Genomic DNA, 13,730 nt, shown 5'->3' on the forward strand with positions numbered 1-13,730 from the left:
CTACTTTCTCTGACTTGGATTTTTTCCAGTTTTACTTAGATACAATTACCATGTAACATTGTACTGTATTAGCCAAAGGTCAGTATGTATAAAATGTGAAATGATTATCATGATAACTTTAGTTAACATCATTTTTTCCCTTGTGTGTCTTGAAGTTTTAACTCTTCCCCCCCCCTCTCCATTTCTGAATCGATTTGCTTTTTTTTCTCAAGAAATACCAAACATCCACTATGTGGCTAACTCCTATTTAGGGTTTAGACATGAGTGATACTGCAGTGAACAAGGCAAAGTCCCTGTCCCTGAGGACTTGACATTCTAGCGGGGAAGGCAGATTCCTATAAACATAGGAACTAAACACATTTTTAAAAAATATACTTTATTGATTTCTTTTGAGAATCAGAAACACCCGAAGAGAGAGAAACATCAATCAGCTGCCTCCCACACACTCCCCACTGGGGATGGGCTGGCAAGAAGGTACATGCCCTTGACCAGAATTGAACCTGGGACCCTTCCAGTCCACAGGCAGATGTTCTATCCACCGAGCCAAACCAGTCTCGGCTAAATACATTTCTTAGATTAGGTGGTGATAAATGTCATGGAAAAGTTAAGCAGATGGGGAGAATGGTGGAATGGGAGGTGGGTGTGGGTTACAGTAAGAGTAGTCAGGGACCTCTCACTGAGGAGACATTTGAAGAGAGACCTGAAAGTTGGGATTGAGCATATGAATACCCAGAGGAGTATTCCAGGCGGAGGGTACAGACAGCACAAAGGCCCTGTGGCTGAAGCATGTCAAATATACTACTTTTTGGTGGAGCAGTTAAGAAGTCATGTGGTACCGAAACTGTTTTGGCTCAGTGGATAGAGTGTTGGCCCGCAGACTGAAAGGTCCCAGGTTTGATTCCGGTCAAGGGCAGGTACCTGGTTGCGGGCGCATCCCCAGTGGGGGGTGTGCAAGAGGCGGCTGATTGATGATTTTCTCTCATCAATGTTTCTAACTCTCTATTCCTCTCTTCCTCTTTGTAAAAAAAGAAAAGAAAAATCAATAAAAAAAAATATATATATATATATATAAAAGAAGCCATGTGGCTGTTGCAAGACTGACCAAAGATAGAATCAGCCCATGGAAACAGGTTAAGAACTTAGGACTTTGGTTTTTATGTGATCTGACTCAGGTGTCATGACAGGTTCCCTGGTAGGGGCAGTAGAGAGAGACTGAGGGCAGAGGTCTGAGGCAGGGACTGGGGAGGGGCTGCAGGGACAGTTCAGGTGGGAGATGGTGCTGGATAGAACCAGGATGAGAACAGAAGAAGAGCCAGGAGGATGGATTGTAGGTTTAGGTGAATTAAAGAGGACTGCTGTTGGACTGGGACGTGGGTTCGAGAGAGGGGTCAAGGGGATGCCGAGGTGTTTGGTACTGGTAGTTGGTGCCTGAGTAGTGAGGATATTTTTAGAGCAAGTGGGGGGTGGGGGAGAGGAGAGAAACACCAATTGGCCACTTCCCACATGCACCCCCAACGGGGACTGGGATTGGACCTGCAACCCAGGTACTTGCCCTTGACTGAACCTACCCTGGATCATCCAGTGTGCAGGCCAACACCCTAACCACTGAACATACCAGCCAGGGATAGGTGCCATTTTCTTAAATGATTTCTTTTTTGAGAAGGGACAGAACTGAGCAGATATGTTTCTTAGTCTTTCAGTGTCTGTAAATGTCTTTGCAAACCTTGCTCTTCCTCTCTGCCTCCCCTATGTCTAGGTTTCTGGCTTTCTATCTTTCCCAACCACCCTTTATTTATTTATTTATTTATTTATTTATTTATTTATTTTTTTGCGAGAGGAGAGAGAGAAAAATATATATGTGAGAGAAACATCCATCAGTCGCCTCCTCTGTATAACCCGACTGGGTATTTAACCTGCAGCTTGGGTATGTAACCTGACAGGGCATGGGACCAGGGATCTTTCCGTGCATAGGGAGTGTGAAAGAGCCACATGCTAACCTGACAAGCTCAGGGGAGGCCTGCGTGGCAGTCTTGCAAACTCAGAGACCTAAAATAACCACAAAAGATGGTTTGAAAATTAAATATCTAACCACACACAGGTTATAGTGGGTAGTCATGTTCTAGGCCGATATTTTCCCAAAGATCAACTTAGATCTTCTTTACTGAGCCTATTTGCCACCTTTTTCCCCTCTAAAGATAACATATCTGAGATGTCTCCATAACTTGTAACTTTCCTTTTTCTGGAGCCCCTGGGGCACAACCAAATGTGGTGGGCGCCAGGACAGATGCCTCATATTTCTTTGTTATCATGTTAATTGTTCCTGCACTTACCTGAGTACACGTCCATCATTTTACTTTTTATCCAATCCCAGGAGTTTCCCACCGCTTTGCTTTCTCCCGCCTCCTTACTCCATCACCAATGAATTTCATGTAACCCACCTATGTCCCTCCTTTGATTTCAGTGTATAAATAGAGAAATGTAACCCGCCATTCTTCAGAGCATTATCTCAATCCGTTGAGGTTCTGCTTCCCAGCATATGTCGAAAGTTTGGCTCAAATAAACTCACAAAAATTCTTTACAGGTTTCAATGTTTTTTTGTTTTGTTTTGTTTTGTTTGTTTTCGTTAACAGGAGGATGAGGATGCTCAAGCAACACTTAAAAACATTTATTTTTTTTTTAAATTGCCGGGACCGGTTTGGCTCAGTGGATAGAGCGTCGGCCTGCGGACTGAAAGGTCTCGGGTTCGATTCCGGGCAAGGGCATGTACCTTGGTTGCGGGCACCTCTCCACTGGGGGGTGTGCAGGAGGCAGCTGATTGATGATTCTCTCTCATCGATGTTTCTGACTCTCTCCCTCTCTGTGAAAAATCAAAATATATTTAAAAAAATTTTTTTTTAAATTAATTTCAAAGAGGAAGGGAGGAGAGGGAGAAGGAGAGGGAGAATGCTTTTTTAATGTATGGGGGCCAGAGCCCTTTCCCATAACAGTGTCCAGGAAGAGAAGATCAAAGGTCAGAGCCTGTATTTGGGGAAGGGAAGAGGCCAAGGAGGGGAGGGGTGGGAGGGCCAGGCAGCATGGAGAGGGGAGGGGAGGGGAGGAGTTGGAGGAGAGGAGGGGAGGAGGAGAGGAAGAATACCCTACTTTGGGGTGTGTGTGTTGGGGGGAGAGAGGGGCAGTGGAGCTGAGGAGAGCAGGGAGGGGGGAGAGTGGAGAGGGTAGGGGGAAAGGAGAGGAGAGGAACTTGAGGGAAAAAAAGGGGGGTAAGGGAGAAGAGCTTGGAGCTGGAAGGAAAGGGTAGATTAAAGGAGAAAGTCAGGGAGAGGAGAGTTGAGAGGGTGAGGGAAGACTCGAGGCTCTAGGAGGGGAAGCGGACTGGTCGGTAAGGAGAGGAGGGACTGAGAGGGGAGGAAGGGGAGCGGGTGGGGAGGGAGAGAAAGGGAAGTGGAGGGGGTGGGGAGGCCGCGGAGGGGGGTCGGGAGGGCGGCCGTGGCGGAAGGGGGGGCGGGGCGCTGACGCGGAGCGTCTTCCGGGCGCCCCGCCGCGGGTGGGTGCCGCCGCCTCTCGCCTTGTATGGGCCGGCGTGGCCCGAGGTGCCGGCCGCGCACGTGACCCTGCACCCCGCACCCGCCTGGCGCTTCCCGCCGGAGCCCCACCTCCTCCGCCCCCGGGCGAGGCGCGGAGCCCCGAGGCTCTGGGTCCCTAGAGCCAGAGGCCGGGCCGCCGTCTGTCCGGGCGCCGAGTTCTGAGGCCGGAGACTGCCTGTGAAACTCCTCAGTGTGTCCACATAAGAAACGTCCATGCCGATACCGGTTTGGCTCAGCAGTAGAGCGTCGGTCTGCGGACTGAAGGGTCCCGGGTTCGATTCCGGTCAAGGGCATATTGGCTGCGGGCACATCCCCAGTATGTACAGCAGGCGCCTGGTCGATGTTTCTCTCTCATTGACGTTTCTGACTATCTCTCTCCCTTCCTCTCTGTAAAAAATCAATAAAGTATATTTAAAAAAAAAGAAAAAAAAAGAAACGTCCAACCTGTAAGAGTTTTTAAAAAGTATTTTTGTTACTGATAGTATTTACAGGTATCACCCCAGGCCCTCCCCGCCCTGTGGCCGCCCGTGGGCTGTACACAGGAGCATATAAATCCTTCTGTTTATCTTTCCCCCCAACCCCAAGTGGAGGTGTCAGGCTGGTCCTGCCTCCTTGCTCCGGGTCTCATTTTGTTGGTCATTTCACTTTGTTCTTCGGAGTCCACAAACAAGTGAGGTCATGTGATATTTGTCTCTCTCAGTTTGGCTTATTTCACTGAACCTGTAAGAATTCTTTATTTGAACCAAACAGACAACTGCTGGGAAGGAAAATCTCAACCGACTGAGAAAACGCTCCGGAGAACGGCAGGTTTGCATCTTATACATTAAATCAGAGGCGGGGAGGAAGGTGGGAGCGGCCGGGAGAGGTCAAAGGTGGGAAAAGGAAACATATATAATACTTTAAACAATAAAGATCTCAAAAAAAAAAAAAAAAAAAGAGGAGGCCCGAGCCAGTTTGGCTCGGTGGAGGGAGCGTAGGCCTATCCTAATTTCGGACCATCCCATGCAGTTTCTTTAGGTCTGAGTTAGTAAGGTTTGCCTGCAGGCCTCCCCTGAGCTGTCAGATTCAGATGTGGCCCCTTTTCATCCACAGGGGATTCTGGAGGCCTGAGGTTAATGCTGCCTCCCACACGGCGCCAGAGTCCGAGTCCCCAGCAAGCTTGGTGGTGGACCCCCAGACGTCAGAGCCCCCCCGCGCCCGTCCCGCCCGCCCCGGCACATTCCGTTCCCCAGCGCGGCCCCACCCTCGGCCCGCCAGCCTGGGCCGCCAGCCTGGACGGAAGCGGCCCTCCGCCCGCCCTGCGGGGAGCCGGTCAAAGAGCCGGGCCGACGGCAGCGCCGCGTCCTCCACGCCCCGGGAACTGGCTCTCCCGGTTCCAGTCGGTGACCTCACCTGGCCCCGCCCTCTCAGGTGGACGGCTGGCCCCGGTGACATCACTTCCTGCCAGGTAAGAGCGGAGGGCGTTCTGCTCAGCAAAGGTGCGGAGGAACTAGGGAGGACTCTCCCCATTCGAAACGGGGCCACACCATCCTCCCCATTCCTCACCACCTCTAGACCGCAGAAGAGCCAGGACTGGATTTCACACACAGATGATTTTTATTTAAAAATTCCAAAAGACACAAAAATAAACTTTAACAATATATATTACTTAATATATTATAGCATACTTATAATAATTATTCCATTGTTTCTATTACAAAAAAAGAGGAAGAAAAATATAAGGGAAGCAGACGACCCAATATATATAAATACTATAAAATCTATTAGAATAAATAAAGTCGTCATAAATAAAGAGCCCAATGGCTGGGGAGAGGGGGTTGGCAATGACTTTGGCTACTTGCTTTTGGAGGGACATTTGAGCACCAGGATTGACCCTCAAGGGGAAGGCTCCAATCACCACCAGTCACACCAGAACCTCAGAGGTCTAGGAAAAATGGGGAGGGGGCAGTAGGGGCCCATTATTCACAGCATTGGGAAGGGGAGGTGGGGACGAGAGAGCTCACTGCTACCCTCAAATTTGCTACATCTTAAAAAAAATAAAGGACTCCAGAATACACTCCCTCCAACACCAGGAACATGAGCTTGCCCACTGGGTACCTGCCCCAGAACAGGGTCAGGGGAGTAGGTTAATGCACTTGGAAGGCAGTGAGGCTACTTGATTGAGTTCCCCAGTTCCCCACAGCCCCAGGGCTTCTGTGGAGCCCACAGCAGAGAAATGGCCCCTCTTGAGATCCAGCTGATCTGTACTGGGCAGGCCCTTGTCACTCGGACACTGAGATTCGATTGAAGATGGGGAGTCTCCGAGGGGCTATCGGTTGGGGTGGCCCAAAAACCCCAGCCTCGAAGACAGGGGAGTCAGACCCTCCCAGGCTGCTGCCGCTGCTGGCATAATCCTCAGGATCAGATCCCAGAGAATGTGCGGAAGGGCTCCGCACCAGGCCACCCACAGGTCCCCAAAGGCTGCTAGGGGTGGCCCTTCGGCAGGAGGGACAACAGGTTGGGGTGGGATCCCTTAGGGCCACAGGAGTCCCGGGGGCAGCAGAGAAGGCAGAGGGGGAAAGGGGAAGGTCGCCCGGGGGTGGAGGCGGGGAGCTGGAGGGCGAGAAGGAGCAGGACAGGGAAGGGCCTGCCAGGCCAGCTGGTGGTGGGGAGGATCTCCGGCCGGAGGGCAGGCCCGAGAAGCTGATGCTCTGTCGCAGCACAGGAGGGTGGCCGGGGGAGTCCAGGTCTTCGCTGTGGATGAAGTGGCAGCGTGAGCCGTAGGGGCAGCGGCCCTGGAGGTAGAACTTGTGGCAGAGTTCTGTCTTGTACTTGGGGTGACGACTGGCTTGGCGCAACTCGCCCAGGCCGTGGGCAAACTGGCACTTAGCTCCGTAGCGGCAGCGCCCACTCTCCGAGAAGGTTCGACACAGCTCAGTCTTGTATCGGTTGGAAGCAGGTGAGGGAGACAGCTCAGTGCCTGGGCGGGGAGCCAGGGGTGCGAAGCCTGGGGGTGGGGGCACCCACCCACTGCTTCGACCCTCTACCAGGCTGGTGGAACGGCCCGGCGGGCGGGCAGCGATCCCGGCGGGACTGGAGTCTGATGAGCTGAGGCTCCAGAGTCCAGAGGCCCAGCCCGGGCTGGACTCAGTATCTCCTTGGATGGATGGCGGGCCAGAGCTGAGCGACAGGAGGCTCTGTGGGAACAAGGATCGGTTATAACACTGAAAACGCAAGTGGTGCCCCTCCCCAGCTGCCGGGCACCTCGGAGCCTGCCAGGCCAGTTTGTGGGTTGCTGGCCCGAGCCGCACCCGCCCGCAGAAACCCAGGGGTTTGGGATCCCAAATTAGAAGTTCTGAGTTTTTTCGGACAGAAGCCTCTCTCGAGGGACCCGGGAATCCGGCTCCCTCGCTCGGGGCTCACCACTGGTCACCAATTTTGAGCCCCTGGGTCTCTGCACTTCGTGTCCTCGTTTCACAACTGGCAGGGCCGGCAAAGGTAACCCAGGAGTCTGTTCTCTTCGGTTTTGGAATCCCCGAGTCCTCTAGCTCATCAGTCTTTTTCACCCCAAGATACCAGCCCCCAAAAACGGCTCTGCGTAAAACCGCACCCTAAGAAACTACTTAGGAAGCCAGGTGTGGGGCCATTTCCGCCTCTAGACACTCGTCGCTCGAGAAAACTCCTCCAGCTTTCCATCTCCAAGGGACACCCTACCCATGTTTGGGACGAGACCGAAAGTCGCAGGCTCCATTTTTCACCTCCAGGGACTCACACCGAGAGGGGAGGCGGGACTCCGGCGGCGCTAAGGAGTCCAGTTTGAGCAGAGCCAGGGGTCCCAGGCCAGGGTTTGCGATGCCAGAGCGCCCTCGTTTGAGACGGGAGTCAGCTGGGCACGGGGCCCCGAGGTGCCGGTCGGCGGGGACTCACCTCGTAGAGGGCGCTGAGATCCATGGCGTCGCAGGAGGCAGGTCTGCGGGGAACCCGGGGGAAGTGGGAGCGCTGGAGCCGAGCTGCGGCGGGGCGGCGGAGCGCGGTTTTATAGACAGCGGGGCGGGGCGGGCGGGGCGGGGCCAGGAGGGCGCTTCCCGGACGCGCACCCCCAGCGCCGCCCGGCCGGCCGGCCGGTCCTCTTCCGCCCCGCCCCCGGCCGGGACCCGGGAGCCGACCCGGGAGCCGGGCCCAACAGCGGCCGGGACCCGGGGGGCAGTGCGTGGGATGGGGGTGTTGCCAGTTCTCAAGATTGGAGACTGAGGGTCCGGGAAGGGAACTGGGACGGACGTGGGGGCCGGGATCTCGGGGAAATTGACAAGGGGCGAGGCCGGGGCAGTGGGCGGGCGCGTGGGAGAGACTGACGCCGGAGGGGAGAGGCGCGGAGGGCCAGAGACCAAGAAATGGAGAAACAGAAGACACAAGGGGGGGGGGGGGGAGGCGAGAGGGGGGAGGAACACACACACACTCAGGGAGGTATACCAAGAGAGGGGAAAAACAGGGAAAGGAGAGGTGGGGAGACAGGCAGAAAAGGCACGAAGAGACAGTCCGGGGACAGTCAGAGCGAAAAGCTAGAAGGGAAGTCAAATAAGAGGGAGGAAATAAAAGGGAGAAACAACCCACAGACAAAAATCTGCAGGAGCAAAACAGAGAAGAGACCAGGCCTGGCAGAGAATTCTCTTGTGAGACCCACCCGCCTGCCTTGTTTTCACCCTCAAACAGCCCAGATCCCCGACCCTGGCCCTTCCACCCTCACTCGCGCCCGGTGGGGGTCTGGTTTCTGGCAAGATCGGAAAGGGTCTCCTTTCCCAAACCCAGAGCGCTGTGACTGGATGGCTTTCTCTGGGCGAGGTGCCGTCCTGTGAAAGTGCTTTAAGTTCGTTAACTCAAGGAGGGGGTTATCGTGTTCATTTACACACGAGGAAACCCAGGAATAGAGAGAGGTCAAGTTACTCTCCTTCTATTTAGTGAATGGCACCAGCCAAATACCATGCATTAAATCATGTTAAGAGTTTGCTCTCTGGGAAAACTCGATTGGAAAGGGTAAGATCGTTTATTATGGTGGAGGTTTACCTTGATTAAAAGCTGTTTTGAGATGGAGGCAATGGGTCATCCCCAACTGACGGTCTCATGGGTCTTAGAGAGAGGTGTGCCCTGAGGGAATTCTAAACTTGCCAGGAACCTTTATTGTCAAAGGGTTGCCCTGAGTGAGAGCTGTATGACCTGGGAAGAAAGCTCGTTTCTTAGGCAGTCTGGTGAGCTGGCTGCCCTGAGTGGAAACGGGCGGAAATCATTGCCACGGAGCGCAGGTACAATGGTGCAAAGTTCGCTGCTGCCGGCTGTGGCTGCGGGCTGTGAGGCGGGAGGCCGGTCCGGCACGCAGGCCGGCCTGGCGGACAGAGTCCAGGGGAATCCCTGGTGCGGCGCCTGCTGGGGCGGCGGACAGGCCTTCCGGCCGGTCCCGTGAGTCGGGCCGCTGCGGGCGGCTCCGCACGGTTCAGCCTCCCGTGACTCACTCGCAAGGGGCGGGGGAAGGGGGCTTCCTGGAAGCCGTGACGCCGGTTCCTCTCTGTAACCAGGGCTTCTGTCGCCTGTAAACAGAGGCTCGAGGACAACGGGAAAAGGCTGGAAGGGGAGGTGTCTGGCCCCCGCCTCCGGGCGAGGCCCCCAGTCCCTCCGCGGCTAGTGGGACGGGGAAGCAGGAGGGGGGGCATCCTGGGGTCCTCAGGGCCCGCGTGGCTCCCGGGGCGGTTCTGGGGCGGGATTCCAGTTTCGATTCCCTGGAGACTGGGAGCGCTTCCCAGCCCTGAGTCAGGCCCCCTCCCCTCTTCCGTGTGCTGAGTCAACGGCCAGCCGGACCCCAGGGACAGGGGGCTCTCCAGGGGCTGCGGCCGAGCGGGGCTTTGCACCGGCGGGGACGGGCCTCCTCCCGAAACGCCGAAGCCCAGGCCGCGCCCCTCCTGGCCCAGACCTAGGGGGCCAGGTCTCCCAGCACCTCCATTCTCAGATCCAGGAAAGCCGGCCCCTGGGCCAGTCCCGCGTCAGCCGCGAGCCCGAGCCCGAGCCCCCAGCCCCTTTCCTCGGACTTGGCAGTTCGGCTCCCACCCCCTCCGCTCGGCCAGGCCGAGGAGGAAGTTCAGGCGGACTCCGCCCCACTCCCGTAGCCAGCGGGAAAGCCCGCAGCCCGGGGCCGGGAATCCCCTCTGGAATGAGGTGGGGAAGGGGATGGCCGGGGTACCCCGCGAGCACCGGGGGGCAGGTCTCAGGCAGGCGGCGGAGGGGAAAGGGGCGGAAACCAGGGAGGCTAAAAATACAGCGAGCACTTCCGGCCTGGGGGAGGGGAGTGGAGAGCAGTTTCCAGAAAAACAAGCGGGGACGGGAAACGCGGGGGTGTGAGAGCCGCGGGGAGTGCGCGGGCGGGCGGCCCTGCACTCGGCACGTGAGTGTGGGGCTGGTGTGCGCCCGGCCTGCCTGGTGGGCTGTGCAGATGCGTGGGGCCACCGGTGTGTGTGTGTGTGTGTGTGTGTGTGTGTGTGTGTGTGTGTGTGTATGTGTCGCTGTGTGAAGCGTGGGCGCTGCAGCTGTGAAGGTGTGCACCCTGGCTTGACTGGGTTTGTGAGACCTGGGCTGCCTGCGGTCACTTTACGGTGTGAGGCCCGTGTCTTCCCATCCCATTTGACATGCCTGTGAGTAAATGTGTGAAACCGCCTGGACCTGTGATTGACTCCACCATGTTACTTTAACCATCTTGAGTATGTACTCAACCCTAACTCCCTCACTGCCTTTGAGGTGGCATTCATGACAATGTGACACTTACCCTCTGCACACCTATGTTTAGCTCTGAACCACTGTGGGGTCTGGAGTGACTAAGTGTAACTCCTTGAGGGAGCCCAGTGAGGGTGTGACTGCCCTCTTGTATAATGAAGATCCGTGCACACACTTCAAGTGTGTAAGTACCTGTGAGATTAACATGTTTATTTTCAAGTATCTGTGAGTGTATAGGCAGTTGTAGCTGTGTGAAGGCTCCTGCAGCTCTGTGTGTAGTGAATGTTATGTGTCTGTGTCCTTATTTGGGGGATGTTGCTGAGGACATGTGAGGCCACTGTCTGGATCTGGTTCCTCTGTGGCCAGTCACAAGGCAGTGAAACTGGTGAACTTTGGTTCATGACGTCTACAACGAACATGATGATGGGGAGGGAGCTAGCACACACCCACTCCATTTTGCTGATTCTGGTGGCCTCTGCGAACCAACCAGGCACACAGGCACACACTGCCACCTGGGAAACTCTCCCCGCCCTCCCCCCCAGCCAAGGCTGCTTTTGATAATGTTGACTGAGGGCAGGGCTGAGTCAGCCTGTCATGGGCAAAGTCTGTGATGGGGTGAGAGATAGCAGATAAAGTGGTGGTTAGAGGGTTGTTTATATACTTTCATGGTTGAATTGTTCCTTTAGTCTGTTTGTGGGCTTGTGCTAAGACCATGAGTACACCATGATTGTTACTGGCTGGAGTGAGTAAAGCCCCTATGTCCCCTGATGTTTTGCTGTGGCTGTGCAATTCACCTACTTCCCTGAAGTGTGTGGCTGTGTACTAGGCTGTACGATCTCCTTCTGGGTTGAATAATCATCAAGATCTAAACCAAGGTCCTCCATAACCTGTCTTGGCTTCTATTCCAGCTCCTTCACTGCGGCCAAGGCCTCCTCATTATTCCATAAACACACTTACTACATTCCTGCCTCAGGGTTTTTGCCCTAGCCATTCCATTCCCTCTTCCTGGAATGCTGCTTCCCTCAATGCCCTGATTTTCATAACTTATTCTCTCTCCTTCATATCCTGTCAAAGATAAAAAATCTTGCTATCTACCGTATTTTTTCGGACCATAAGACGCACTTTCCCCCCCCCCAGAAGTGGGGGGAAAAAGTCCCTGCGTCTTATGGTCCAAATATAGCCTACACATATACTTTAAAAAAAAAAAGTTTTTTTACTTGCCCGGCTCTAAAATGGTTCTAAATGCCGCTGTTTACTTTACAGGGTTGATTACATGTGTTTATGACTCTGCTGTTGGGTTTTAATGCACATAAAATATTTTAGGACACTATTTGTTTCAGAATCTTTTTCTCTTCATTTCCCTTCTCTAAAAACTGTTGCGTCTTATGGTCCGGAGCGTCTTATGGTCCGAAAAATACGGTACTTAAATGCATGGAACATCGATTTACAGATCATGATAATGAATACCTATCAACCACTACCCAACTTAAGCTCTCAAACTTTCTCAATAAAGTAGCAATTCACATGCAAATCTTGCATTTGTTAGATTTATTCCTACCCCCCTCCCATCAAAATTCTCTCTCCACCTTCGACCCCCGTTTTCTGCTTTATTTTTCTTCTTGGGACTTCTATTTGATATACTGCTGACCCATGAATTGGGCAGGTCCACTTACATATGGATTCCCCCCCCCCCCCCAATAAATACTGTATTTTTCATTCCTTGTGATTTCCTTAGTTTCTTGCGCTGAGTCCACCTCACAGGACAGTTGTACAGGTCTCCTGAACGTGTGTGCTGTGACCTCCATCTCCCACTAATATACATCATGTACCCCAGGCTGGGAGCCAAGGGGCTCTTTGTGGTAAAAAATGCATTTCTGGTTGTACTCAGATAATTGCATTGTGTTAGGTGGGAAGATGACTTTGTTCTGGTGTCTAATTAGAGATTGACTATGGTTAATTAGGTGTGTATGGGTGCCAAATTGACAAAGACTAGATTATGATGGTCAGTTTTACTTGTCAATTTGGCTAGGCTACAGCTCCGTTTTTCAAACACTAATCTGGATGATGCTGTGAATTTTGTACATGTGATTAAAGCTTATAATCAGTTCACTTTAAGGAAACTAGGTGATCTGGGGAGTCAAATGTGGGGAGTTGATTCAGTCAAATAAATGGGCAGAAATGTGGTTCCCTGTGGAAGAAGTTCGGCCTGTGGACAGCAGCTTCAGCTCGTGACCCAGGGATCTGCTGCCCTTTCCGAGGGCCTGTCCCACCTGCCGACACCCACACGGGTAAAGCATGGGTCTCCATGCTCCCGGGCTTTCCTTGCAGGTGCGGGGTCCCGAACAAGAGGCCTCTGGGCAGTAACATGGGAATCAGGGCACAGAGGTGTTGGGCGGGGCAGTTCTCCAACCAGGCTGAGTCACTGGAGCCTTTCACACCCTCCAAGGAGGCCTGGGCTGGCAGCTCCACCCTGCACTTGCCCAGGCCTGAAGGCCACGGCTGAGCTCTCCAAATCTTGCTCTCAGAGAAGTGAGGAGCCTGGTAGGGCACTTCCTCCTTGAAGCCCCCTCCCCAAGGCCTGCTTCCCAGACCTGGGGCTGGGGCAAGGCACCTGGGTTCTTCCCCAGGACAGATGATTCACCCCTTCTGAGGCCTTTTCACTTCTCCTTTGGGCCTAAAAATATGGTGACCCAGGCATCCAGCTGGGCCAGGGCTTCGCCACAGATTGCACAACGACCCCGGTTTAAATGATGCTGACGCAGGCCCCGGGTACGGGTGGAGGCCTGAGTTGCTCCCCAACCAGGCATGCTGAGGTCAGGGCTTGGACCCCATTACTTCCCCTTTCCTGGGCCAAGGATCCTGGGGGTTGGGCTGACATGGGAGGTGCCGGGGATCCCTGGGCCTAGCTCTTAGCTCCTGGAAAGGAAGCTCCTCCCCTTTGGTATCCCAGCGGTTCTGGCTCCCCGAATCTGGTCTCCTTCATAGACTCAGAGTTCCAGTGAGGAGTTGGGGGCAGAGGCCAGCAAAGGGGGACGAAGAGAGAGATGGTTAGAGATGGGAAGACACAGAACCACAGAGGCAGAGAGACAGACACATGGACAAAGAGGTTGAAGGAGAGAGACAGTAGATACATGCAGCAGAGACATATAAGGGAACAGCTAGAAAAAGGAGCACGGAGACCACACCCATACTGGGACGGAATCAAGTAAGGACAGAGGGACAGGGGCCCAGTTAGGATTTCACAAACAGGGCAGATAGTGGAAGCATCCCAGGAAGGGGTTTTCCACAGGCACAGTCCAAAGTCCACACTCCCTTGGGAGAGCAGGCCACCCACAGAGTGGCTCCCCACCCCCTCTTCCTCGTGCACTGCCTGCTGGCCTCTGCTGCCCCCTGCTGGCTGCCACCCAAGAGCTC

At 54.2% G+C, this 13,730-nt stretch overlaps 1 protein-coding gene across 1 annotated transcript; it reads right to left on the reverse strand.

Annotated features, from left to right (window-relative positions):
- Window positions 1-5,165: 5,165 nt before the first annotated feature.
- Window positions 5,166-7,644, reverse strand: ZFP36 (ZFP36 ring finger protein). Its single transcript, XM_036408225.2, has 2 exons — window positions 7,491-7,644; window positions 5,166-6,760 (listed from the first exon to the last, which is right to left on the reverse strand). The coding sequence occupies exons 1-2, from the start codon at window positions 7,512-7,514 to the stop codon at window positions 5,846-5,848; spliced, it is 939 nt and encodes a 312-aa protein (XP_036264118.1). The 5' UTR covers window positions 7,515-7,644; the 3' UTR covers window positions 5,166-5,845.
- Between the last annotated feature and the right edge of the window lie 6,086 nt (window positions 7,645-13,730).

Source organism: Pipistrellus kuhlii, unplaced genomic scaffold (assembly GCF_014108245.1).
Source record: "Pipistrellus kuhlii isolate mPipKuh1 unplaced genomic scaffold, mPipKuh1.p scaffold_m20_p_38, whole genome shotgun sequence".
In the NCBI taxonomy this organism is placed as follows: domain Eukaryota; kingdom Metazoa; phylum Chordata; class Mammalia; order Chiroptera; family Vespertilionidae; genus Pipistrellus; species Pipistrellus kuhlii.

Bases quoted from the DNA above. Each gene is read 5' to 3' on its own strand.
- ZFP36 (XM_036408225.2), bottom strand. From the start codon at position 7,514: ATGGATCTCAGCGCCCTCTACGAG. The intron at 6,761-7,490 runs GTGAGTCCCCGC...TTGTTCCCACAG, and splicing joins ATCTCAGCGCCCTCTACGAG to AGCCTCCTGTCGCTCAGCTC.